Raw genomic sequence first — 27,723 nt, 5'->3', positions numbered from 1 at the left:
AGAAACCCTGTCTCGAAAAACCAAAAAAAAAAAAAAAAAATTCAAAGCCAGGTGTGGTGGTACACACTTTTAATCCCAGCATTCGGGAGGCAGAGGCAGGCAGATCTCTGTGAGTTTGAGGACAACCTGATCTACAGAGTGAATTTCAGCAAAGCCAGTGTTATATAGAAAGCCTGTCTTTACTCAAGATTTTTTTTGTAATTGGGCATGGTAGCTCTCATCTGTAATCTCGGCACTGGGGAGTCATCCCTGTGATCCACTTCATTCTTGAAGCTTCCACAAAGCTTTTTTTTTTTTTTTTTTTTTTTTTTTTGGTTTTTCAAGACAGGGTTTCTCTGCATTGTTTTTGGAGGCTGTCCTGGAACTAGCTCTGTAGACCAGGCTGGCCTCGAACTCACAGAGATCAGCCTGCCTCTGCTTCCCGAGTGCTGGGATTAAAGGCGTGCGCCACCAATGCCCGGCAGAAAGCCTGTCTTAAAAAAACAAAAAAGCAACAAACAAACAAACAAAACAAGGCTGTGGTGGTGCACGCCTTTAGTTCCATCACTTGGGAGGCAGAGGCAGGAGGATCTATGAGTTTGAGGCCAGCTAGTCTATAGAGTGAGTTCCAGTATAGTCAGGTCTACACAGAAAAACCTTGTTTAAAAACCCAAATCATATTGATAATAGTAATAATACAATTATAATAATAATGAAAAAAGAAGGGCAAAGAGATAGATAGTATCCAGGAGGGGCATTAAAGGATATAGCTACTGGTCATCAAGGAAGCTATAGAGGGACTTGGGGAGCAGCTCAGTGGTAGAACAGTTGGTATCTTGTATTTCAAAGTATGAGAGAAGACTGGGAATTTTTTTTTTTTTGTAGACAGGCTTTCTCTGTATAGCATTGGAGCTTGTCCTAGAATTTGCTCTGTAGACCAGGCTGGCCTCGAACACACAGAGATGTGTCTGTCTCTGACTCCTGAATGCTGGGGTTAAAGGTGTACATCACCACCTGGCAACTGGGAATCTTTTTTTTTTTTTTTTTTTTTTTTTTTTTGGTTTTTTGAGACAGGGTTTCTCTGTGGCTTTGGAGGCTGTCCTGGAACTCACTCTGTAGACCAGGCTGGCCTGGAACTCACAGAGATCCGCCTGCCTGCCTCTGCCTCCCGAGTGCTGGGATTAAAGGCGTGCGCCACCAACGCCCGACTCGAGTCCCCCAGTTTTTAACCTCTATATTTTGGGATCACAGAATGTCATCCCACCAAACTTATTAATTTTTTGAGACAGGGTCTCTTATGTACCCCCCCCGAGACAGGGTTTCTCTGTATTGTTTTGGAGCCTGTCCTGGAACTCACTTGGTAGACCAGGCTCCACTCCCGAGTGCTGGGCTTACATAACCCTTGATGTCCTGGAATTCTCTATGTAGACCAGGCTGGGCTCCCAACTCACATAGATAAACCTACCTCTGCCTCACAAGCTGGGATTAAAGTTCTGTACCACCACACCTGGCTCTCAGCCAACTAGTTTTTAAAGTCCCTTATCTGTCCATGAAGTGTTACGTGGAAGGAATAAGACAAAAATATCTCAGATGACCTGGTGGTTGCATGCCTTCAGTCTCAGCACTTGGGAGACAGAGGGAGGCAGATCTTTAAAAGCCAGTCTGGCGGGCTGGAGAAGTGGCTCAGAGGTTAAGAACACTGGCTGCTCTTCCAGGGGTCTTGAGTTCAATTCTCAGCAACCACATGGTGGCTCACAACCATCCATAATGAGATCTGGTGCCCTCCTCTGTCATGCAGGGAGAACACCGTATACATAATAAATAATCTTAAAAAAAAAAAAAAAAGCCAGTCTGGTCTAAAGAGTAAGTTCCAAGACGGGCCTTGGTGGTGTATGCCTTTAATCCCTGCACTCGGGAGGCAGAGGCAGGTGGGTCTGTTAGTTCGAGTCCAGCCTAGTCTACAGAGTGAGCTCCAGGACAGCCTCCAAAACAATATAGATACCCTGCCTTGAAAAACCAAAAAATAAAAAATAAAAAGTGTATTCTCTCAAGCCTAATGGCAGGTTTTGTAGTACAACAAACTTGTGTTCTTATGAGCCATTTTTATTTTTCCTTTTTTTTTTTTAATGTTTCATGTAGCCCAAACTGGCTTCTAACTGAATGTAGTTGATAATGTAGAGATAAACTTGATCTCCTGATCATTGTGCTTCCACCTTCCAAGTGATGGGTTCACATGTGTTTGCCAGCCTGCTAGCCTCCTCTGGGGTTTCAATGAAATAAAATCTTTGACTTAAGTTCTGTGAGACTTTGCTTCATTGGCCTGGCACAGATTAGATAGTAGGTGTCCAACTTATAACTTTGAACTAGTGAACATGTTTTTCTGGACAAGTATAGCGACTGCTCAAAGAAGAACAGAAGAAAGAAAAGAGCTCTTCCAACCTATCAGCAGCTGATAGGACCTTAGATATTTGATTTCACGGGAAAGTTGCAAGACATGCCCATTCAAATTTCTTCCAACAAATCACAGAAGCGTATAGAAAACTTTCTCCCTTCATAGGTCAAATGGAAACATCCGCCCCTCCCTCCCTCCCGCCTCTCTCTAGGAAGCCAATAGGGAAGACTTAGGTGTCATCATCAAGTTCTGTATTTGCTATTGGCTGTCTCAACTGTCAATCTAGGGAAGGCGGGCCAGGCCGAACTGGCCTATTTAAGAAGAGGACAAAGGCGGCGCGCAGCTTGTGTCGTCCGCCATTTTGTACGAAGCAAGGTGGCATCCACGTTCCCCGAGCAACTTCTCCGCTTCTGCCTCAACCGCCCCTTGACTGGAGCTATGTCTCGGGATCGGTTCCGGAGTCGCGGCGGTGGCGGTGGCGGCTTTCACCGGCGTGGAGGAGGCGGTGGCCGCGGCGGCCTCCATGACTTCCGCTCGCCGCCGCCGGGCATGGGCCTCAACCAGAACCGCGGCCCCATGGGCCCGGGCCCTGGCGGCCCGAAGCCACCGATCCCGCCTCCGCCTCCGCACCAGCAGCCGCCGCAACAGCCTCCGCCGCAGCAGCCCCCGCCTCAGCAGCCCCCACCGCATCAGCAGCCGCCGCCGCACCAGCCGCCCCATCAGCAGCCCCCGCCTCCGCCGCAGGACTCGTCCAAGCCCGTCGTCCCCCAAGGCCCCGGCTCTGCGCCGGGAGTGAGCACTGCACCGCCTCCGGCCGGCTCAGCGCCTCCCGCCAACCCCCCGACCACCGGCGCCCCGCCGGGCCCGGGTCCCACTCCGACGCCGCCACCCGCCGTCACCTCCACCACCCCGGGACCGCCTCCGCCCTCGACGCCGAGCAGCGGAGTCTCGACAACCCCGCCACAGACCGGTGGCCCTCCGCCTCCACCCGCCGGCGGCGCCGGGCCCGGGCCTAAGCAAGGCCCTGGGCCAGGACCAGGCGGTCCTAAGGGCGGCAAGATGCCCGGTGGGCCTAAGCCAGGAGGCGGCCCGGGCATGGGCGCTCCCGGAGGCCACCCGAAGCCACCTCACCGTGGTGGCGGGGAGCCCCGCGGGGGCCGCCAGCACCACCCGCCCTACCACCAGCAGCACCACCAGGGACCCCCTCCCGGCGGGCCAGCCGCCCGCACGGAAGAAAAGATATCCGACTCGGAGGTGAGTGGCTGCACGAGCGAGCTGTCGGTTCCCCTAAGATGGCGGCGCCTTCCTACCCTCGGCGTTTTTTTTTTTCTTTCCCCCCGCCCGCGGCAGCGCAGGCCTCCATTTTGTTGCCTGCCGGAAGCACGCCCGCGCATGCTCGCGAAGGCGGGGCTGCTGCCTGGCGGGGCGAGTAGTTCGCTAGGGATTGGCTTCCAGCAGGAGTCCTCACAGGGAGACCTGCTGTTCGCTTAGCGGTGAGCTGCTGGAGGCTGGCAGTCCCTTAGGACCGTGCTGGTGCATTTCAGTTTTGTTGCAGAGGATAGGGCAGTTTAGTGCAGTTCCCGTCTTCATTTTATCCTTTCAGGTTTATTTGTTGACGTCAGCACATTGTTGATTGGCATTTGCTGGTGAAGGCGGGTGTGTGTTTAAAGCATTTTGTATGGTCACGGCTTTCTGATGTTAGATTTAGTGATCCTGTTGGATCCCCAAGTATGGTACAACTTGGTAGTGTCCGTATGGAAAAAAAAAATATTACTAACGCGTGATAATGGCCCATTTGGGACAACCAGAATTGGTTTTGTTTTGTTTTTGTTTTCTGCTTTGGTGTCTGAATTCCAGTTTCTTCATTAGGGATTTAAAGCCAACTTGTCTCTCTTGCGGAGGCCTGGAGAAAAAACTTATACACAGCGCTGTCGATTGTTTGTGGGGAACCTACCTGCTGATATCACAGAGGATGAATTCAAAAGACTGTTTGCTAAATACGGAGAACCCGGAGAAGTTTTTATCAACAAAGGCAAAGGGTTCGGGTTCATTAAACTTGTGAGTGTATTTGGTTTTTCTTTTATTATACCCATACATAATAGAAGTGTGCTTGGGTTTTTTTTTCTTTTCTTCTGTAAAATATTGAAGGCTTGATTGTATGTGGGAAAATTTGGTGGCTTTTCCCCCCCCATTATCAATACAGGTTAGTATAGCGTTTATCAGGGCAGAGCTACAAAGACAGAGCTTTGTCCCTTCGGAAGTTGGGAAAGACTTCGTGAAGACGATGCTTGTGCTGAAGTGTAGGAATAGTTATGTCTGGCGTTGTTTAAAATGTCTCTCATAATTACAGGAGTCTAGAGCCTTGGCTGAAATCGCCAAAGCTGAGCTTGATGATACTCCCATGAGAGGCAGACAGCTTCGAGTTCGCTTTGCCACACATGCTGCAGCCCTTTCTGTTCGGAATCTTTCGCCCTATGTTTCTAATGAACTGTTGGAAGAGGCCTTTAGCCAGTTTGGTCCTATTGAAAGAGCTGTCGTAATTGTGGATGATCGTGGAAGATCTACAGGGAAAGGCATTGTTGAATTTGCTTCAAAGCCAGCAGCAAGAAAAGCATTCGAAAGATGCAGTGAAGGTGTTTTCCTATTGACAACGTAAGTTGTCTTTTGTTTCTGAAAAATTCTTAAAATTTAGGGGGATAGCTATAAAGATAGAAGGAAGTTAAGGTGAGGAATCCTTTCTGTTACTAGGACTCCTCGCCCAGTCATTGTGGAACCTCTTGAACAGTTAGATGACGAAGATGGTCTTCCTGAAAAACTGGCCCAGAAGAATCCAATGTATCAAAAGTAAGATTAAGTTTTTTGGTGCTCTAAAAGATAAGTTAGTATTTTATAATTCTGCTTAGAAGTTATGAAATTTTTAGACTGGTGTATCTCTGGATTTGGGATTCCATTGTGTAGGCCAGGCTGACAATATCCTGACTTCTGTCTCCCAAGTGTGGGGATTATAGTTGTGAACCAACCAGCCAAGTTTTATGAACATGTTATATAGTATTGGTTAAGTATACTTAATACACATTTCTTACTCAGGCAGAATGTTGTGGGTTTTTGGAAACAAAGTTTCTCTGTAGCCCCTGTCTTGAAATGACTTTTTAAAAGACCAGGCTAGCCTCAAACCAGGTATCCACCTGTCTCTGGCTTCAGGCAGAACTTGAAGTTTTTGGGTTAAGTACATTCACATGTGATCCAGATAGTGCTTAAATTGCAAGAGATCTGCCTGGTACTGGTGGGAAAAATAAGACTGGATAATTAGGCTACAGGAAATGGGGAAGGTGGTATTTCTTACCTACCTTTTTGATAGGGTATCGTTTTCTTTTTTATTTTATTTTTTAAATTTAGACAGGTCTACAGGGAGACCAAGACTGGCTTAGAACTCATACATCATACCTTCCTGGCCTCTTGCTTTATTTTATATCATAACTTATTCCTTGATTTGATACAATTTAGGTAAATAATTGATGGTTACATATACATTCATCTAGGAGGCAAGCTCCAGGCCTGCCAGGGCTCCACAGTGAGATTGCAAGTTGTAAATCTTAAAAACAACACAGTAGTGTAGGAACCATGTCTTGTGTTTCTTTTCCATCCATGGTGTTGGGGATCAAATCCAGGGCATTGTACAGTATACTACGTGCTTATACAAGTGTTTTATTTACCACTGGGCCGTAGCCTACAAGTTGGGGTTTCTTTAGAACTCAGATTTGCCTGGTGCTGCTATCTCCCAAGTGCTGGGATTAAAGGCATGACAAGGAGCCATCCTTCCTTGTCAGTTTAAGGAAGTCATTCTCAAATTGGCTTTATATAAATTTTGTGTTGTCAGGGAGAGAGAAACACCTCCTCGTTTTGCTCAGCATGGCACATTTGAGTATGAATATTCTCAAAGATGGAAGTCCTTGGATGAAATGGAAAAACAGCAAAGGGAACAAGTTGAAAAAAACATGAAGGATGCGAAAGATAAATTGGAAAGTGAAATGGAAGATGCCTACCATGAGCATCAAGCAAATCTTTTGCGCCAAGGTGAAAAAAACCTCATAATTTTACTGATGGTTCAGTTGACGTTTTTGACGTGTCTGAAGCCTCATTAATATGAATCTAAAAATATTAAATTCCATTGTTTAGATCTGATGAGACGCCAGGAGGAACTGAGGCGCATGGAAGAACTTCACAGTCAAGAAATGCAGAAACGTAAAGAAATGCAGTTGAGGTATAGTGTTAAGTTTAGCCTTTACTTCTCCCCTTGTAGACAAGATGTACCAAGTGCAAGTTTGCATTAGGAAAGCCTGTTTGCCAGCCTGCTGCTGTCTATAGAGTTGTATTCTAGGCTATGGATGCTATAGTTTGGTAACCTACACTTTTTAAAATTCTAAGACAAATATACCACTGGTAACGTTTTCAAGTAATTTGAAACAAGGCGTTGCTGTATGACACTAGCTGGCCCTTTCAATTTGAGAACCCTTTCAAGTATAAATTCTAAAGATAAAGATGACACTTAGATTTATTCGCCTGAAAAACATTTGTAGGCAAGAGGAGGAACGACGTAGAAGAGAGGAAGAGATGATGATTCGCCAAAGAGAGATGGAAGAACAGATGAGACGCCAGCGAGAAGAAAGTTACAGCAGAATGGGCTACATGGATCCAGTAAGTTTCCTGTTACAGTTTCCTTGGATTTCTTAGTGGAGCCTGATTAGTTAGCTAGCATAAAAAGTATTCAATGCAAAGGTCTTTGTTTTGTGTGTGGTACTTAACATAGCCAGATCTTACTGGATCAAATTTCATTGAGTTTTTGGTTTGGTTGGTTTTTTGTTGTTGTGGTTTTTTCTTTGTGTAACAGCTCCAACTTCTGACTTGCAGAGGTTCACCCACCTGCTTTGGCCTCCTGGTGCTGGGATTAAAAGCCTGCACCACCACCACCACCAATCTTCATGGAGGTTTTTGTTTTGTTTTCTCTAGCCGGTATTTCAGGACACTTGAATACCTCAAAAAGAAAAACATTCTTTCTGAACTTTGAATTGTTTTGAGACTTGTTGGCTTTTCTTTCTTTCTTTCTTTCTTTCTTTCTTTCTTTCTTTCTTTCTTTCTTTCTTTCTTTCTTTTTGAGGCAAGGTTTTGCTGCTATGTAGCCTTGACTTTCCTGGATTCTCTAGGTTGGTGTGTCAAACAGTGGTCTACCTCCCTGTGCCTCCCAAGTGTTGGAATTAGAATGTGTCCCACCAAGCCTGGATAAACTTTGTTGAAATTTTCTTTATAGTTGAATACTTATATGTTTCATGTGTAAGTAAGTTTACCTTTTTATTTTCCCTCCTCCCCCAGAGAGAAAGAGACATGAGAATGGGTGGTGGAGGAACAATGAACATGGGAGGTAAGTGAGAATTAAACTAAGGGGATCAACACAAAGCCACAGTTATCTGTTGGTTGTAACCACTATCTTTGTTTCTTAGATCCCTATGGTTCAGGAGGCCAGAAATTTCCACCTCTAGGTGGTGGTGGTGGCATAGGTTATGAAGCTAATCCTGGAGTTCCACCAGCAACCATGAGTGGTTCCATGATGGGAAGTGACATGGTAATGTATCCTGTGGGACATAGTACAAAGGAAATCCTTAATTTCATGACTTGAGTGTTTTTTTTTTCCTTTCTCTTTCTCTCTTTTTAAAGTAGCTGACTGGACTTTAGTTCCCCCATCATGTAAATACATGTAATACTGAGGACTACTTTGGCAATGTAGAACTATGTGTGGTAACCTAAACAGATCTGGTTGCCAACAAAGGAGTCAATGCTGCTGTATGTGGAGTATCTTTGGCAATAAGTAGATAGGTATTTACCATTTTATTGTCTGTGCACTTTTGAGCCTCCAGTGCATGGCAAATCCAAATTTTAGATGGTAGGTAACTGTATATGGTTTTTCTTCGTCCAAGTGAGTGAAATGGCACGGTGCCATTCTTCGAGCTGGCATTTGCCATAAGTAGGAATCAGACTCATGGCTTGTAGCCATAAGCATGTTAGAGTGACAGGTAGGGACTTTGACTTACAATTGCTATGGTTTCTATTTCTAGCCCATGAAAAAGAACTGTAGTGTTTTGACTCGTCGTTTCCCATCTGTTGGGTCTCTCTCTGTAGGTACATCTGAAATAAACTGATGTTTCTTCTTTGCTACAGGGTAGCAAAAGTCAGCAGTAATTTAAGCATACAGATGTGTGCATTTGTTCTGGACCCCTTGATACAATCATGCTTTTATCTGTATGAGAGCCTGTCAGGTGCTAAAGTGAATTTTGGTATGAGTGACTGCAGTAGGGCTTTACAGATCCGTAGGAACTGCATTTTGGTGGGAATAGATTTTTGTGAATAAATTGAATCTAAATAAGTCACCTATAGGCTTTTGTCACAAAGGAGCTGCATTTTGTAGCTCATAAGATTTATTTTCTATATAGGAATTTGTAGTTTTAGTGTGAGATCTTATTTAAAACCTGTCTAAGGTTTCTTGAAATTTTAAGTTAGCATTATAAATGGTTGGATATAGTGATGTTAAGCTCCATTAAATTGCACTTAAAATTAACATTTTGATTTCATGTACTTTCTAGAAGGAACAAGGAATATCAAATTTGTTAACTAGTTTGACGTGTCCTTTAGGTTCTGTGTCTAGACACAGGTTTATATATTTAATAACTCCTAAGTCCTTAGTACTGTAATGTAACTCTGAAGCCTCAAATTTTCTCTAACTCTAGAAGCCATGCTGCTTGGAAGATTTTTCAAGAGTAAAAGATTGAGAATAGTCTGTTTGAGTACTTCTGTAGTGTTTAAGTTGAAATTATAGGGACAGTTAAAGCCTGGTGTCATCTTTATTTTTATTTTGAGTAATGACCAGTAACTGGGTTATATTGAGTAGAATTTTAAGTGGAATGTCTGTAGGGTTTTGCTGTTAGGATACGTGGGTTTTATTTTACTTGTGTTTTAAAGTGACAGTGCCTAAAACTACATGGAGTAGTGATCAGTCACCCTTTATTGCAGTCACCCAAGTTTGGTAGTAGGCTGTTTTGGGAGATAACCTAAAACATGGAATCATGACAAAGTGATAGTGCACTTTCCAAAACTAAGAGAAAGTTGGACTTTTGAAGTAGGTGGGCTGTGTATTGTGTTTTGTAACAACGCAGAAACATACTGTGCATGTAAATGTCTCTGGTTTATAGTGATGGCTCTGAAGTGTGGAATGCCTGTGAGACTGTGGCAACATGAGTTTTTGATCAAGTTACTGTGCCGGTTAAGTAAAAGTCTATTAGTTTTTTGTGCTTTTTGTTTTTTGTAGTCTGGTAGCATTTTATTAAGTTTCATCCCAACTTTTTAAGATTTCTGCAATTTTGCAGATGTGTGTTAAGATCTTGAAAAGCACAAGGTTTCTTATGCAGCACATGCCACTAACTGGTGAGTAGGTCTTTGTCAATTCATTGAGTGAGTTGCCTTTTTGTCTGATTGGGCTTGTTAGGCTTGGAGATAATTTTCTGTTCATACCTGGACAAGTGTTTCAGTGGATTAATCTGATGTGAATTTCTTAGAACTCATTTTGGAATGGGTTTTCACATCTGCACTAATTCTTAAATTTTTTAGCACTACAGGGAAGATCTATTCTTTGAAACAGGTGTATGAGAATGGCTCAAGTGGGAACATACCACAAGGCATGTATTACCGTAAACTAATTTTCAAATTACCCTTTTTTCCTTTCTATGTTCCCGGTACCTGTGGATCGACTCATTGGTGATTGTATCGACGAACGTTGACTACGGAACCTTCTAAAATATTTACTTAACACACATGGACATCAACTACATTTAATGAACTGTTAATTTACTGTTCCAATAGCGTACTGAGCGCTTTGGGCAGGGAGGTGCGGGTCCTGTGGGTGGACAGGGTCCTAGAGGAATGGGGCCTGGAACTCCAGCAGGATATGGTAGAGGAAGAGAAGAGTATGAAGGGCCAAACAAAAAACCCCGATTTTAGATATCTAGGCTTTCATTCCAGTTTGTTTTTGTCTTTTCTTGTTTAGATACCACTTTTAAATTCTTGCATTTTAGTAAGAAAGCTACCTTTTTATGGATGTTAGCAGTTTATTGACCTGATATTTGTAAATGGTCTGTTTGGGCAGGTAAAATTATGTAACGCAGTGTTCAAAACAGGAGAAAAAATTTTCTTTTTATTTACTTTTTTTTTTAACTGTATAATGTTTCTCAAGTTAATGGCAGTGTACCTTGTGCCACTGAATTTCCAAAGTGTACCATTTTTTTTACTGTGCTTCGAATAAATAGAAAAATAGTTACAATACTGATCTTCAACTTTGCCATTCATGCTTCTACGCACATTAGGCTAGGTATTCCACTTGGAAAGCATGAGCGTGTCTAGGCCTTTGAATGGCATATGCCATTTCGGGAAATGTATCTGGAGGCTAAGCATTGCTTTCTACAAATGACCCTCCCCTTGTTTTAAAAAGAAATGCATATTGATGTAGTTAGTTGTTTGGCATTATAGGAAGCAAGCTGGTGCTAAGCATTTTTAAATGGTTATGTTAGAAAAGTCAAACTGTAAATCTTAATTCAGGAACATGTATTAAGATTATGGAATGGGTATAAACTACTGGTAGTGAGAGAAAGGGGGTTTGGTTAAATGGATCCTTTATGGCCCTATCTATGATCCTTTCCTTGAAAGCTTTTGAAAATGGAAAGATCATCTTGTTGCATTTCCCCTATTTTGTTTTAAACGAATAAGTCCCAAGCCCTACCATTGGCTTGTACTGAACTTTTGCATTTGAATTAAAGATTGTTAAACATGAAGCCTTTTCATGTATTACTTTAAGTGATTTTGAGAAGAGTTAAGAGTTAACTATAAATAAGGTAGATTTAGCCTTATGTACTCTTTAACATACACCTTGTGTGCTATTGAGCAAAATCTGTAGTCTGAAAAATCTATTGGTTCTCTTTAAGAGCTAGTGGTGACTGTTACTATGTAGGACTGCCAATAACCATTCTCACTATGGAGTTGACCTGTTTTTATACCATTCTTTTTAACATAGCACTAAACCTGGAGAGAGTTGCTCAGGCTATATAGTATGAATACTCTTTCCTCCCACTGAAGCTTGGGGGTGTTTTGATGATGTTAGTTGATTGTCAACTTAATTGAATTTCCTTTCATTAGAACAAGAGACTTTCTGACTTGACAATAATAAAGTAGATTGTTTACTGTTGTCTACGAGTATAATGGGAGCTTGATTTTTTTTTTCTTCCCAGTGTAAATATGTTAAGAGGAAAGACTTATAAGTAAGAATGGCTTGGCTCTGTTCTTAGTTACATTTCTATTCAAGTCTACATTATAGAACTTTCACTATGGAATGTCTTCATCCTTTTCACCTCTATCCTTGGTGCTAATTGGCAAAAGAAATCTAAATCACTTGGCTGAGGTCTAGTATTGTGCTTGAGTACAAAAGGAGACCTATTGTGGAAACAATTGAGTGCTTCATGAACAGGAAAATGCCGTAAATTTTTTAAAAGTAAAACACAAGTAGATTACAAGAAGCATGTCACCAAATGATTTTATAACTGATAGGTATATGGTGTATTAAGGGAGAAAATTTCCCTAAAAAATACATTAATTTTTCTTCACCAGTACATTCGGGAGTAGGTAGTTCCATCATAATTTTAGCAACCAGAAAGTTTTGGCCCAAGTGAAGTTAATGATTGGTGATGCATGAAGGTTTTCTGTGCTCAAACAAAGGTCTGGATTTGAAAGGCGCTCATTGGTTGAATTGTATAGTAGGGACCACAATAATGAGAAAATTGAGGGGTGTTCAGGGGACACCCATGGAGGGTGAATTTGAATGTATGTGGGTGGGGGCTGGAGGGGAAATGGGAAAATCTGCCTATAAAATTAATGTTTCAGTTTATTTTTCAGATTACATGCCTTTCTTTATAAGTGATGCTGGCACAGACTCCTAAAATAAGCTTTTGGTAGTAGTATACTTTTGAAGAGAGCTGAAGGATGCTTAAAGGATAGTTTCCTGAGATTGTGCCTTTTGATAACCTTCATTGTGGGCTGTAGAGTTGCTAAACTATGTTTAGCAGATAAGGTTGCATAGTGTCAACCAACATTGACTTTGATCAGTGTACCAGCGGTTGTAAGCTACTGAGACTTTCAATAAGTCTTACATGTGATTGTTTTAGTGAATTTTAAATCATATTGAGCAGTTGAACCAAAAGGAAATTTAGGGTGGGAGGGGAAGATAACAATGTATTTTAGACATTTTCCCATAGAAGAAATCACCTGCCCCTATTTCTTCCTTCACTTCCTCAAAATTGTTTGCAGGGTACACCTAAAAAATTTTCACCTCTTAAAGGTTTCATTCTCTAAGACAGTAATACATATTTAACAGGCATGCTATAAGCTGAACCCATTGACACACATTATGTGGTGAGACCATATTCTTTTGTCCCTAGAACGTTAAATTCCTAGGTACTTTAAAACCCACCACTCTTTATGTGTGTTGTACCACTAATACAAACAGATAATCTGGGGAAATTGTAGGAAAATTGTAATGTTACACCTGTGCAGTTTTTACAAGTGGCATATCATGGCAGATAAAAATTTAGGTACTTGGCTTGGGCAAGCCACAAAGTTGTGGCGGAATGTTTTGTGGTGTTCTTGGACTGCAATTGTGCACTATTAAAGTAGTGGCCTGCTACATAACTGCGTTTAGCCAGCATTTCTGCAGTGCGTAACTGTGAGGAACGTAGTACCGCAAATGGCAATGGACATTAGGACCCGGATGTAGTATTCCTGCTTGCTCCAAGATTCTCATTGCCGACTGCATACAGGTAGGTAACAAGCAATATAATCTAACTTGCTATGTGCTTTTATTCAGTGGGCATTCTGACATCACACTTCTGACAGTGAAATTACAGTGCAGCACCTAATACTTGTATGACAAGCTAGGTTAATTCAAAATCTGGGTCTGGGATTAGATCTGTAATTTGTTAGGAAGAATTCAGTGTTGGAAATCTCAGAAAATGCAAACTTTTGGTGTGTCTTGAAGTTTTGTGATTTTCTTTAGTTACACATTGTAACTGAAGATAAAATGGAACACATCTGGTGATTGGGAGGGAACCAAACCATGCTTGACCTGGGGTCTCAGCACCTTGATGAAGACTGTAGTATGTGATACTTAGTCTCTTTAGTAGCAAACTTGACCTGCCTTTGGTCAGTCAGCAATGTCTAATTTCATTATGCAATCTTGAGACTTGTTTTGCAAGATGAGTGAATTAAAAACTAAATGACACAGGATGGGGGGGTGATTTTTTTTTTTCTTTCTGGGATTTGTTTTTGTTTCTTTTGTAATGTGATCCAATTTTTCCAGGTATGGGCTTCATGGTAACACTTTTGTTACTAACTTGGGCTTAAATGGGAATCTTACGAATAGTTCAAATTATGTGGCTTGTCTAAGTATGTTTATACTCTAAACTTGGGGGAAAGTAGTGTGAAACACTGACTTCCTACAGTTGAAAGCATTGGGAACCATCCCCACCATAAGACTTCGTCGTATTCTGTAGAATGAGTGCATTTGTTCAGAGTAGCTCTTTGAACTTTGTTCCCTAGTTTTAGGGATGTGATTGATTACAGTCCAAAATAATCACAGGGATACATGAGCCTTCAAAGCGTTTTCCTTTGTTGCTTAGGACTTGAGCTTTCTTCCTATCAACTGTTCCAGACCTCAGTTCAGATTAACCTTACCGTTTAGGTAGCATGCATGAGAACAAACAGCTTCACTCATAATGCTTTCTGCTCTATAACTGGAAAATTTGGTGCATTCTGCATACGTGCCGCTGAAAACCTCAGGACTGTGAGAATTTTCTGTCACTGTATCAAGAAAAATGGCTTGCTTTTGGAAAGGCAAGTCAGATGGTGGGGCAGATTTGTATTTACTCCAAGAAAACAACTGTGATTACTGATAGATGAAAGCAATGGTGACTTAGCTCCTTATGCTACAAAGCATACAGTGTGACATGAGTATCACTAACCTGCCTAGAACCCTGTTGGAGGCATTGCAATGTCATAGTATGTTAAATCGGTAGTACTTGCTTGCTACCGTGGCTCACTTAGCAATTTTGAGTATTAACAAGAGCTCAGGCTTATTCTGAACAGTAAGAACTTGGCAGAGAATATACTTGATATATGTACTTAGGGAACTTGGGGTGGGGTCATTTTTTCCCCATTGGTCTGCTTTAAGATGAGGCTTTTGTACTTCAGAATGAGAAACCACTGACTTAAGTAGATTTCTGCTAGTTTAATTTGTATGTAGGTGTAAATTGTGAATCTTACAGTATATTGGGGTAATTTTAAAACACTCAAAAAAAAGCTGGGAATTAAGTGGGTTCCAGTAATACTATATACTGAGGTGCTCGCATTGTATTTCATAATCTTGTTGCAACCAAAATAATTAGTTTTTAAATGAAATCCTAAGTTCAGAGGTGTGATGCCAGAATGTATTATTGTACTGTTAGGCCCTTGGAGCAGATGATGGTGCTTTCAGAAAGATGAAACAGATGCAATGGGAGCTCTTGATAAAGGCTGCTTGCAGCCTACCAGCAGTGCATACTCTAAGAGATGCGTGTGGTTAGTTTTGGACTTTAACCTTAATGGGGGTGCATGTCTCCTATTGTTAATCATTGTCAGCTGCAGTGACATGATCCACAGTCCTGCATTTACTGCTGCCTTTGTGTTAATGATTTTGGATAGGTTTTAGAACTGGGGTGTTTGTTCTGGGTCTTTTCTTTGGTTTTGGCTTTAGCTGATAATGTGTAGTGCTGTCTAGCTAGTGCAGTTCTCAAATGGCTCCCTACTAGGGAGAGAATCTAGAGGATTTAACTGCTCCTTATCATCTGTCATTGCTGCTAGATAATGATTGGCAATTTTTTAGATGCAAATGTGGAAATCTCAATAGCTATTGGCAAACAACCATAAAAGTAATGTTTTTGAACACCAGTGCTGGAGAAAAAAAAGGTGAAAAGGGCCTGGACATAGAATAGGGATAATTGGAGAATGGGGATAGAATGCAAAACGATATAGTATCCCTTATGGATGGTCCATGTGCAACAGAGAACTATTCCTTATATCTGCGACAGTAATGATTCAGGGAGGAAGAAAAACCTGGAACTTGAATTTAAGGCTGAGTTTTCTGTTTCTTGTGTACTGTGCCAGGTATATAGTTGAAGGCCATTGACTTCTCCCTCAGAAAAACTTTCCTTGCTGTTCCAATAAGGCATAGCTTCCCTGCCCTAACTTTAAAACACAGTGAGGACTTGGACAAGTTTGAGGCAAATGCATAATAGGATTGCAGGGTAAAGAACTGCAGTGTTGTGTGCTGTGGGAAAGGGTCGAAGCACTCTTGGGGGTATTTATTCTACCTAAGAATGAAAGACACAACTATTTGACCGGGAAGCAGGGTATGTTGTAGAGCTAGCTTAGTAAGGTCAGCGTTGTCACATACCTTCACATAAGGGATAGTATATTTTGGGTTGCAGTCAAACTTCATTGTGCTCAGACTGGTGAAAATAGAAAAGAGGCTTTTGCATTTTGAAGAAGATAGTTTTCATTCTAATTCTGTCATCTACTTACTTACGTAAAGAATAATTTTAGATTTCTCCCCATAAAGTTTCTTCCTTTTTTTTTTTTTTAATGCTACAACTTATTCCAGTCTTTAATCTCTGGAATTTTGCTCTTTAAATTTGGAAGTTAACTAGCATTTTTCAAGCCTTTATCTTATACCCTTGTCTTTCATATTAACTTTTTCTTATTATTCTTTAGGTGAGAATGATTGATGTTGGCTGATTTTGGAGTCCTTTACTTGAAGTAAGTGTCCATTTCTAATGGGGGTTTTAGGATCTGATTTTTCTTTGGCTTGATGCTGAAAGTTCTTTAATTCTGAAAAATGTACCAAGATACAATTTTAGTTTTTTAAGCGTTAGTGGAGGGTTAGGAATTGCCTTGATGATACCTGTGTTTTATTCTTAGTACCTCCATGGTAGCACCCAAAACACAAACATTAAAATAATTTTACGATGGGTAGTGGTGGGCACACCATTAATTCCAGCACTTGGAAGAGGCAGGCAAATCTCCTGAGTTATAGGCCAGCCTGGTCTACAGAACAAATTTCAGTGCTGGAATTAAAGGTGTGCACCACCACTGCCCACCGAGAAACCCTGTCTTGAAAAAGCCAAAAGCAGAATGATTTTTAAAAATTTTTTAAAGAATTGTTCAGAGCGGTGTCCCCGAAATTACTTTTTACTAATACCAATACAAAATACATAACCAATACAAAATACATAGGCTAAGTTTTATGGGCTATTTATTACTTCAATTTTGCTTTATAGGTGAAATAAGATGTTTGTCTTCAAGACATCATACAACACAGGCCAGCCAAGAAGGAAAGGCACGTGTTTAGCCTGAAAAAGACTAGGTAAGTGAAATAAATGATAATTAGATTTCTTTGGACTTCTGGTCCTCCTCTATCTCCAGAGAACTGTGATTACACTGTAGGGTGTCACCAGACTTGGTGTGTGTGGTACAGAGACTTGTCAAGCATTTCATGAAAGCTGTTAGGTGGATAGACACCTCAGCCAATTGAGCTACACCCCTGACCCAGCATTTTAAACTGCCTTGTAGCTCTTTGCTACTATAAAACTGCCACTCATTACCACATTCCTTGATTAGTGGGGTTAGGAAAATTGGTCATTAGAACTTTGTAAAATTAATGTTTGAAATTTTGATACCTGGCTCTTTTGGATTAATCATATTTTTTAATTGGCAGGATCAAGTGAGCTGTATCAGAAAATGAATCAAGACGAAAGAGGAAGGAACTTATTTGCCTTTTAATAAAGATATTTTAAAATCTTGATTGTCTTTTGTTCAAATAGGGTTTTGTGGATTTGCTTTTTTGTTTTGTTTGATTGTATACCCAAAGTTAAATGTAGGTAGCAAAGATGAGTTTTTCAAATCTAGTGTTGTGTACATGCATGGTCAAGGCGCAGGGGTTATAAGAACATAAGTGTCTCATCACCACATGGCTTTCTTTTAAATTTATTTTATGTACATTGGGGTGTTGCCTACATGTATGTCATCTGCCATGTGGGTACTATGGAAGAGCTGTCAGTGCTCTTAACCTGAGCCATCTCTAACCCTTGCAAAGTTATTTATAACCCCTGAAAATTAGTAGATGTTTTAGCCAGGCAGGCAGATCTCTGAGTTCCAGGCAACTCTGGTCTGTCACAAGACAGAAATAAGAAAAATAGGAGTTTTATGGCCTTTAATTTGGTAGAGGATTATTACATGTGAACAAAGGAAAGAATAAGACAAGCGAGAATGTCAGCAGAGCAACACCGTGGAAAAAGGGTTAGGTTAGTGAGATCGCCAAGTGGGGAAAGGTGATCAAAAAAAAGGTGGATTCTTTGGCATCCGTGTGGGGAAAGGACAGACCTGATAATAACACTCGTGTATAAACAGTGCTGCAGTACTCAAAACACATGCTGAATCAGCTTTGCCAGTTAGTGAGTGCTTGTTTCAAAGTATGTACATGAATGTGTTTATAAACCCACAAGGTGGGAAGGGACATGTTCAAATCCTATAGTAGGTTATTTTAAAAAGTACCCTTCAACCTACTAGCAAAGCTGTTGAGCTATTTTTTAGGGGAAGTTTACACTTAGAAGTCTAAAGGGTCAGTGTTTGGTGCGTAGATGATGCAGTATGTATCTTTGTTGAGTTCCCTGCACCCGTATGAGGTGGTAGGTAGCCTGTAACTCCAGTTCCAGGGAGTCTAGATACTGTGGACCTCTGGCCCTCTTACCTGTGCTGTTTTACGCAGACAAACATCTGTTAAAATGGCAGTGTGGGCAGGGTGGTGAAAAGATCTTCTATGCTACTTAGTGCTAAAGAGTACAAATGTGTGGCCACTCAGAACAAACTTGCAATTAATGACCATATTTGGGACACTGAGGTTATACAAAACAATACAAAGAAACCCTGTCTTGTAAAGTCAAAAAAAAAAAAGTGTGTTTGTGGATACTCAGAATCTAGCAAGTGACTTAAGTCATCTCAGCATAAATTATAACCATGGATCTTACACATGATATGGCCAAGGACAAGGAGGCACTGAACACTGACAGCAAAGGAGCCTTCTGGTAGAAGTGCATGCTTTTAATTTTAGCCTCTGGTAGGTAGAGGATGTACCTACCTTAAAAAATGGCTGGGAAGCTGGGTGTTGGTCTTTAATCCCAGCAGAGGCAGGTGAATCTCTGTGAGTTGGGAGGCCAGCCTGGACTAGAGTGCCAGGATAGGCTCCAAAGCTACACAGAAAGCTTGTCTTGAAAAACAAAACAAAAAAGGGCTGGGAATAGCACCCAGCCATCACCTTCAACTTCCTAGGGATAGAGATGTGTAATAATTTGATTTTCAACTTGTTCTTTGAAGAAGCAGACTTTAATGCTTGACTATATGACTCCCTAAAGCTAGGCTGCATAGCAAGATCCTGTCATGCACAGGCTATTAGTTGTTTTGGTGTCTGTATGCCATATATGTTCAGTTGCCTAAGGAATTTGGAAGAGGGCTTTGGATTTGCTAGAACTGCAGGTAAGCCATCTGCTCATAGTGGGATGCTGGGAACTAAAAAGTACATCTCTCCAGTCCCTTTTTATTTTGTTTGGGGTAGCACTTGGAAAATAGGCAGGTGGATCTTTGGGAGTTCAAAGTCAGCCTGGATTACATAGTTCCAGAACAGTTTGACTCAGATTTAGGTGTATGAGTGTGTTCCTGGTGCCATGGACACCTTAGAGGTCTAAATTTCTCAAGGAATTAAACTGAGCAACCATGTACATGCTGGAAATTGACCTGGGTCCTCTGCAAGAGTAACTAGAGACCCCTGCCCCCCAACGTTTTTTTTTTTTTTTTTTGAAACAGGATTACTTTGTATAGCCCTGGCTGTCCTGGAACTTGTTCTGTAGAGGACACTGGCCTTGATCCACCTGCACCTGCCTCTTGAGTGCTGGGATTAAAGGCGTGCACCCACTTTCCCTGCCACAACTAAGCTCTTAGCTACTGAGCCTTCTCTCCAATCCCCAAATACTTTTTTTTTTTAAAACATTTTATTATACAATCTTCTGCATGCCAGCAGAGGGCACCAGATCTCATTCAAGACAGTTGTGAGCCAGCCAGGCGTTGGTGGCGCACTCCTTTAATCCCAGCACTCGGGAGGCAGAGACGGGTGGATCTCTACAAAGCGAGTTCCAGGACAGCTTCCAAGACAATACAGAGAAACCCTGTCTCGAAAATCCAAAAAAAAAAAAAAAAAAAAAAAAAAAGCCAACATGTGGAGTTGAACTCAGGTCCTCTGGAAGAACAGCCAGTGCTCTTAACCACTGAGCCATCTCTCCAGCTCCTCCCAACTACTTTTGAAAACGATGAAAAATCACTGAATCATCTCTCTAACCCTAACATTTTTCATTATGAAATTTCATTGCATTCATAATACACACAAAGAATATTCAACTTTATTCTCTAAGGCAAGGTCTCTCAATCAAGGACTTAATATGACTAGTCTCCTGATTATGCTAGCCAGATTTCTTTTTGGGAATTGGTATCTCTGCCAAGCACTCAACTGGGAAGCCATGGTCCCAGACCCCACTCTCACCATCGTTTGATATCTTGCGTTGTTGGTCTGTATCTTAACTTTTGTTTTTTGAGACAGTGATTCTGTGTGTAACAGTACGGGTTGTCCTGGAACTCTACAGAGCAGGCTGGCCTCAAACTCACTGATAGCTACCTGCTTCTGCCTCTCAAGCGCTGGGATTAAAGGGGCACGCCACCACCACCTAGCAACTTTTTTGTTTTGAAGCAGGGTTTGTCTGTATAGCCCTGTCTGTCCTGAAACTTGCTCTGTACCAGAGATCCACCTTACTCTTACTCCTGAGTTCTGGGACTAAAGGCATGGGCCACCACCACCCAGTCATTATTTATGTATGTATTTTTTTTTTTAAGATTTATTTATTTATTACACATACGGTGTTCTGCCAGAAGAGGGCTCCAGATTGAATTGTAGATGGTTGTGAGCCACCATGTGGTTGCTGGGAATTGAACTCAGGACCTCTGGAAGAGCAGTCAGTGCTCTTAACCTCTGAGCCATCTCTCCAGCCCCTTATGTATTTATTTTAAATAAAGCAAATATTTTTTTTTTCGAGACAGGGTTTCTCTGCATTGTTTTGGAGGCTGTCCTGGAACTCGCTCTGTAGACCAGGCTGGCCTCGAACTCACAGAGATCCGCCTGCCTCTGCCTCCCGAGTGCTGGGATTAAAGGCGTGCGCCACCAACGCCCGGCTGTAAATATTTGGTTTTTTTTTGGTTTTTTTGGATTTATGGTAGCATTTAAAATTACATTTAAGCATCTGCCCCCCCTTAAAATTTATTTTCATTTAAATTTATTTTTATGTGCCTTAGTATGAAAGTATCAGGGTTCCTGGAACTGAAATTACACAATTTTGAGCTGCCATGTGGGTTCTGGGAATCGAACCCAGGTCCTCTGGCATAGCAGCCAATGCTCTTTAACTACTGGGCTGTCTCTCTCGTCCCCATCTTCCCAATTTCATAGCTAATTGACTTTTTCTTTTTATTTTCTTTTTTATTTTTCAAGAGGGTTTCTCTGTATAATAGTCCTAGATGTCCTGGAAATAGTTTTTCAGATCAGACCAGGCTGGCCTTGAACTCAGAGATCTGACTGCTTCTGCCTCCCCAGTGTTAGGATTAAAGGCATGCTCTAAAAGGCATTGGAGACATGGTTCAGTGGTTAAGAGCACTGGTTGCTCTTCCATCAGTCCTGAGTTTAGTTCCCATCAACCATGGTGGCTCACAACCAACTATAATGAATTCTGGTGGGCAGGCATACATGCAGGCAGAACACTATATACATAAATAAAATATCTTTATAAAAAGGTATGCACCACCACTGGCCAGCTTTTTGTTTTGTTTTTTAGTTGGGTTTATTGGGGTAAGGTCTCAATAGATAGCCTTGGTTTGTCTGAAACTATGTGGACCAAGTTAGCCTTGAGCTCTGATATTTGACTGCCTCTGCCTCCTGAGTCTGGGATAAAATGTATGTGCCACCACACCCAGACTTTTTTATATGTAGGAGTCTTGCCTGCATATTTGTGGTATGTGTCATCTGTGTGCCAGTGCCCATGAAGGCCATAAGATGCTCTCCTACACTCTTAGGACATCTGTATTGATATAGCATATACTCACCCAGATACACACAGATATATAAATAAATCTTTAAAAAAGGAAGGAAGAGCTGGGTGATGGTGGTGCACGCCTTTAGTCCCAGCACTTGGGAGGCAGAGTCAGGTGGATCTCTGTGAGTTCGAGGCCAGCCTGGTCTACAGAGCGAGTTCCAGGACAGCCTCCAAAACAATACAGAGAAACCCTGTCTCGAAAAACAAAAAACAAAAAACAAAAACCCTGTATCAACAAACAAACAACAACAACAGCAAAAAAGGAAGGGCTGAGTACTAGCTGTTCTTCCTGAGGAACCAGTTTTGATTCTTAGCACCACCAGGAAGGTTAGCAATCTGTATCTCCAGTTCCAGGGATCTACTGCCCCTTCTGGCCTCTGTGGGTACTGCATAAACATTTTTGTACAGACTTTCAAGAAGGCAAAATAACTATACACCTAAAAATAGATAAAAATCTTATGCTTTGGGTGAACCTAGCTAGCCTTTAATAGAAGAGTCACCTCTCCAGCTCAAATAAAAAATACTTATAAAATGCATTAACAATCAAGGGACATCTGAGCCATCTCTCCAGCCCCCAAAATAAAATCTTAAAAGAATATTCTCGGGCTGGAGAGATGGCTCAGTGGTTAAGAGCACTGACTGTTCTTCCAGAGGTCCTGAGTTCAATTCCCAGCAACCACATGGTGGCTCACAACCACCTTGAATGAGATCTGGTGCCCTCTGCTGGCATGCACGCAGAAGACTGTATACACAATACATAAATAAATAAAAAATTAAAAAAAATAGAATATTCTCAGTGGTGAATGATCTTTACTTTTTGAGGATGTCTACCTGACCCAATCATTGGTCATTATCATCATAAGGCTAATCTGTGCTCAGCTCAGTCCTTGCCACACATTGTTAGCAGAATTCAGCAAGTGGTTCAGGTTTAAAGGGCAGAAAGCAGTGGGGCTGGGACGGACCAGGCTGGGCTATTCTGGAATTGCATCTAGGTGCTACTGTATCTGGCATTCCTGTAAGGCTCTCACTCAGTTGACTTAAGCTTTCCTGTCCCTGTGCAAACCCTCATCTGCTTGCCCTCTGCACACATCCTGTAATGATGCTAGTGGAAGGCCCTCTCTTCCTGATCTGGAGGGACAGTTGGAGGAAGGACCTGGAAATGTGAGAGAATTACTGTCCCTGGAAGAACTTTGAGAGCTTCAAGGAGCTCCCTGCAGCAGAGTCCTGCATCTCCTGGTGCTATCTCCATGGTTGCACCGGGTGCCTGTGGCTGCTGGCTAGTTGGGAAGCCCATCCATTAACATCCTTCATTAGATTGTTGCCATTCTTTTTTTTTTTTTTTTTTTTTTGGTTTTTACGAGACAGGGTTTCTCTGTATTGTTTTGGAGGCTATCGGTCCAGCCCAGCCTCAAACTCACAGAGATCCTCCTGCCTCTGCCTCCCGAGTGCTGGAATTAAAGGCGTGTGCCATCACTACCTGGCTGATTGTTGCCATTTATTCCACTGTTTCTTCATTTCTGTTTCCTTGGATCACCTCCCATGTAAACTAAAATCCAAGACCTTATCTCAGACCCTCTTTGGTGGAAAACTAAGAAATCCATCAACTATGACTCCATGAAAGTAAACTTGTATATGATACATATTTTTGCATTATCACCGATAAAGAAATACATGCTACCTGTTCTGCCATCTACGAAGAGGCAGACAGATCCCTGGCTGTTCTGTTTTCCTCCCCAAACCTCTCTTTCTGTGTGTGCCTCTATCTCTCTTTATCTCTTCTCTTTCCTTCCCTTATTTTCTTACCTCCTCCTCAATAAAACTTTACATATAAGTCAAAAAGAAAGAATGAAATACAAGCTGACAGTCAGAGCTGTTACACAAACCTGTTTCAGAAAAAAAAGAAAAAGAAATACATGTAGTCAGATGTGCTGGCACACACTTTTAATTTCAGCACTCAGGAGGCAGAGGCAGGCGAATCTCTGTGAATTCGAGGCCAGCCAGATCTGTCTACACAGCAATTTTCAGGACAGCCAGAACTACAAAGAGAGGCTTTGTCCCAAAAAAGAATAAAGAAAAAGGAAGGAAGGGAGGGAGGGAGGGAGGGACGGAGGGAGGGAGGGAAGGAAGGCAGGTTCAAGTGTCTATTCAGTTCACACTGTCACTTGGCTTCATTGTAATATTATAGGTGGATAGATCATAATTGTATGGTTGGAAGTGTGTGGCTCAGTTGAAGAGCATGTGCTTAGCATGTGCCAGTTACTGGGTTCATCTTAGTATGAAACAAGTTAAATGTACAGGTTTTTATGTACATCTATGCATATTCCTGTTGTGTGGTGTTTTTGCTTTTTGGGCTTTTGGGGGGGACCTACCTCCCAGCTCCCAAATAAATCACACACAGAGGCTTATTCTTATATTTTTGGTTGTGAGCCTAGCCTTTAACGGCTGAGCCATCTCTCCAGCCCTAGAGGCTTATTCTTTTTTTATTCTTTTTATCACTTTGTAGACCAGGCTGGCCTCGAACTCACAGAGATCCGCCTGCCTCTGCCTCCCGAGTGCTGGGATTAGAGGCGTGCGCCACCAAAGCCCGGCCACCTTTTGTTTTTTTAAGACAGGGTTTCTCTGTGTTACTCTGGCTGCCCTGGAACTCACTCTGTACAGCCTATGTCACCTCTGCTGGCACCCATGGAACTTTAAAAACTAGTTTCATGATTTTTGCCCCAGACAAACTGACTCATAATTTCCAAGAACAAGACACGGAATATTAATTGCTTTGACAGATTTAGGTAAGACTAAATATTTTAAAGCAATAGAAAGGGAAGACTTACTTTTCCTCTGAAGACTCATTTTGCTAATACTTGAACTTTAAAAGCTAGTGAAAGGATAGGGTGAGAAATAGGTTCCGATGAAAAGGGTCAAGTTGTAATAATGTGTTCAGTAAATGCTTCTCCATGCATTAATCTATTTAATCCCTACAGCCCTGTGATTGGGTTCCTTTTTTTTTTTTCTTCCCTGTCTTTAATTTTGCAGTTCTGGGGACTGATCCAGAGCTCTGTGTGTGCTAAGAAGTGAGCTCTGTCCCCAGCCAGGCTCTTGTATTATCTTCATTCTAAGAATATAAAGTAGAAGTGTAAGAGCCTAAGAGATGTCTCAGTGGGTGAAGAATCTTGCTGCTAAGCTTGATGACCTGAGTTTGAAGCCCTGGAACTCATATGGTTGAAAGATGAAAACTACCCTCTGACTTCCACAAGATTCCTGTCATACCATGCCACCCTCCCAGTCCCCCATTCCCAACACACAAATAATTTAAAAGGCTGGGAACAGTGGCACACGTTTTTAATCGCAGTACTCCAGAGGCAGAGATGGGTGGATCTCTGAGTTCAAAGCCAGTGTGGTCTACATATTCAGTTCTAAGCCAGCCAGAGCTACATAGTAAGACACCATTCCTCATTCAAAAAGAGCTGACAAGTAGTTATCTTTGATTATGTGGTTAATATTCATACATTCACACTTTCCTAAGTTTGAATATAGATGCTCCTTAGTTTAGGATCAACTTAGATCCCAATCAATCATCTCACTAGAAATCAAAACCATCTTGAGTTGAGAAAAGCACATCTTAGCAACTCAGAGCACCACTGACTGTACATATGTTGAGAGTATGACGTGCTGCTGTTGCCCAGCCTAATGAGATAATTGTACCATGAGCTGAGCTCAGAAACAGTGCCAAATCTCGAAATTCAAAGTATGATTCCTCCTGAATGTTTGTCGCTTTTTCTTGTGATATCACAGATTGAACAAAACTGTGACATACCAGGCAAGTAAGTACTCTGCCACTGAGTTACACCCTCAGCTCACTTTTATACTACTTTACTTTTTTCTTCCCTCTGAGATAGGGTTTCTCTGTTCCATCTTGGCTGCCCTGTAACTCAATTTATAGATAAGGCTGACCTCAAACTCTGGAGATCTGCCTGCCTCCGCTTTCCCAGTGCTGCATCTAAAGCACTGTCTGGCTGCCCCCCCTTTTTAATATTTTATTTATTTGTTGTGTATACAGTCTTCTGCCTGCATGCCAGCGGAGGGCATCAGATCTTATTCTCTCATTCAAGGTGGTTGTGAGCCATCATGTGGAAGAACAGTCAGTGCTCTTAACTGCTGAGCCATCTCTCCAGCCCCCTGGCTGCCCTCTTTAAAAAATAACTTAAGGCATATCTGGGAAGTGATGGTGCACACCTTTAATCCCAGCACTCAGGAGGCAGAGGCAGGCAGATCTGTGAGTTCGAGGCCAACCTGGTCTAAAGAGTAAGTTCCAGGACAGCTGGAGTTACTCAGAAGAACCCTGTCTCAAAAACCGAGTAAGATAGTAATAACCAAAATATCTTAAGGCTGCAGTGGGATGATCCTTTTGTTTGCTGCAAATGTTTTTTTCACATTGGTTAATAAAATAGCTGATTTGCCTCTGGCAAGGCAGGAAGGAGCCAGGTGGGAAATCTAAGCAGAGATACAGAGGGTGGAGTCTGGACAGATGCCAGCCAGCAACCAAAGCAACAAGATGTACTAGACCACAGGTAAAGCCACAAGTTACATAGCAATACATAGATTAATAGAAATGGGTTATCTTCCGGGCGTTGGTGGCGCACGCCTTTAATCCCAGCACTCAGGAGGCAGAGGCAGGTGGATCTCTGTGAGTTCGAGACCAGCCTGGACTACCAAGCGAGTTCCAGGACAGCCTCCAAAGCCACAGAGAAACCCTGTCTCGAAAAACAAAAAAAACAAAAACAACAAAAAAAAAAGACTGTGATTTTTGGGGGGGGGGCTGAGACAGTATTTCTCTGTGTAACAGTCCTCACTGTCCTGTAACGTGTAGACAGGCTAACCTCAAACTCAGACATCCATCTGTGTCCATCTCCCTGGTGGAATTAAAGGCCTGAGACCCTGTTGCCCAGCTACGAGTGTTTTTTTTTTAAAGATGTATTTATTATGTATACAGTATTCTGTCTGCATGGATCCCTGCAGGCCAGAAGAGGGCACCAGATCTCATTACAGATGGTTGTGAGTCACCATGTGGTTGCTGGGAATTGAACTCAGGACCTCTGGAAGAACACCCAGTGCTCTTAACCTCTGAGCCATCTCTCCAGCCCACGAGTGGTTATTTTTAAGAGAGGTAGTGGGACAGAAGTCTCCATTTACATAAGGCTGTTAACACCCCACGTATTAGAAGCAGCAAAATAGAAGGCTGCTTCCATTTGATGTGCTAATAAACACAAGGCCCTTCTGGCCTGCACACACACACATGCATGATCCATCATGGTACATGAGTCATCCCTAAACCTACAAGTAAATAAATCTAATTTACATAAGAGACAGGGTGTAAGTCCTGGCAATCTGGGAACTATGTTGACCATGGTAGCCTCAAACTCAGAGATCCTCCTATTTCTGCCTCCCAAGTGTTGGGAATACGAGCCATCATGTCATGCTTGGACTACCTGTTTATGTCCTTAGGTTTTTTTTTTTGTTTGTTTGTTTGTTTTGGTTGAGACAGGGTTTCTCTGTAGCTTTGGAGGCTGTCCTGGAACTCACTTTGTAGACCAGGCTGGCCTCGAACTCACAGAGATCCGCCTGCCTCTGCCTCCCGAGTGCTGGGATTAGAGGCGTGCGCCACCAACGTCCGGCTCTCCTTAGATCTTTTTTAAGAAGTAAATCTTTCTAGCCGGGCGTTGGTGGCGCACGCCTTTAATCCCAGCACTCGGGAGGCAGAGGCAGGCGGATCTCTGTGAGTTCGAGGCCAGCCTGGTTTACAGAGTGAGTTCCAGGATAGCCTCCAAAACAATACAGAGAAACCCTGTCTCGAAAAATCCAAAAAAAAAAAATCTTTCTAATGATTTATTTTTATGTGCATTGGTGTTTTGTCTGCATGTATGTCTAGGTGAAATGTATTAGATCCCCTGGAGTTAGAGTCACAGAGAATTGTGAGCTATCATGTGGGTTCTGGGAATTGAA

General features: G+C 42.1%; 1 protein-coding gene across 3 annotated transcripts; it reads left to right on the top strand.

The window, feature by feature from the left end:
* The first annotated feature begins 2,694 nt into the window (after positions 1 to 2,694).
* On the top strand, positions 2,695 to 17,349 carry Sfpq (splicing factor proline and glutamine rich). 3 transcript variants are annotated; one of them, XM_040756609.1, is made up of 13 exons: positions 2,695 to 3,625; positions 4,241 to 4,429; positions 4,722 to 5,023; positions 5,120 to 5,215; positions 6,249 to 6,445; positions 6,548 to 6,632; positions 6,949 to 7,066; positions 7,739 to 7,787; positions 7,867 to 7,988; positions 10,277 to 13,275; positions 16,262 to 16,306; positions 16,828 to 16,913; positions 17,265 to 17,349. In XM_040756609.1, the coding sequence occupies exons 1-10, from the start codon at positions 2,810 to 2,812 to the stop codon at positions 10,412 to 10,414; spliced, it is 2,112 nt and encodes a 703-aa protein (XP_040612543.1). In that variant the 5' UTR covers positions 2,695 to 2,809; the 3' UTR covers positions 10,415 to 13,275; positions 16,262 to 16,306; positions 16,828 to 16,913; positions 17,265 to 17,349. The 3 variants fall into 3 exon arrangements, with proteins under 3 accessions (XP_040612543.1, XP_040612544.1, XP_021088411.2); XM_040756610.1 differs by lacking the exon at positions 10,277 to 13,275; XM_021232752.2 differs by having other exon boundaries at positions 10,277 to 16,306.
* The last annotated feature ends 10,374 nt before the right edge of the window (positions 17,350 to 27,723 follow it).

Source organism: Mesocricetus auratus, unplaced genomic scaffold (assembly GCF_017639785.1).
Source record: "Mesocricetus auratus isolate SY011 unplaced genomic scaffold, BCM_Maur_2.0 Super-Scaffold_100014, whole genome shotgun sequence".
Taxonomy (NCBI): Eukaryota; Metazoa; Chordata; class Mammalia; order Rodentia; family Cricetidae; genus Mesocricetus; species Mesocricetus auratus.
This window is presented reverse-complemented; position numbering and strand designations above follow the sequence as displayed.

What these genes read in the sequence shown, in the direction of transcription:
- Sfpq (XM_040756609.1), top strand. Translation starts at nt 2,810, where the DNA reads ATGTCTCGGGATCGGTTCCGGAGTCGCGGCGGTGGCGGTGGCGGCTTT. An exon ending in AGCAAATCTTTTGCGCCAAG is followed by an intron (nt 6,446 to 6,547) that starts GTGAAAAAAACC and finishes TCCATTGTTTAG; the next exon opens with ATCTGATGAGACGCCAGGAG. An exon ending in AGGAACAATGAACATGGGAG is followed by an intron (nt 7,788 to 7,866) that starts GTAAGTGAGAAT and finishes TTTGTTTCTTAG; the next exon opens with ATCCCTATGGTTCAGGAGGC.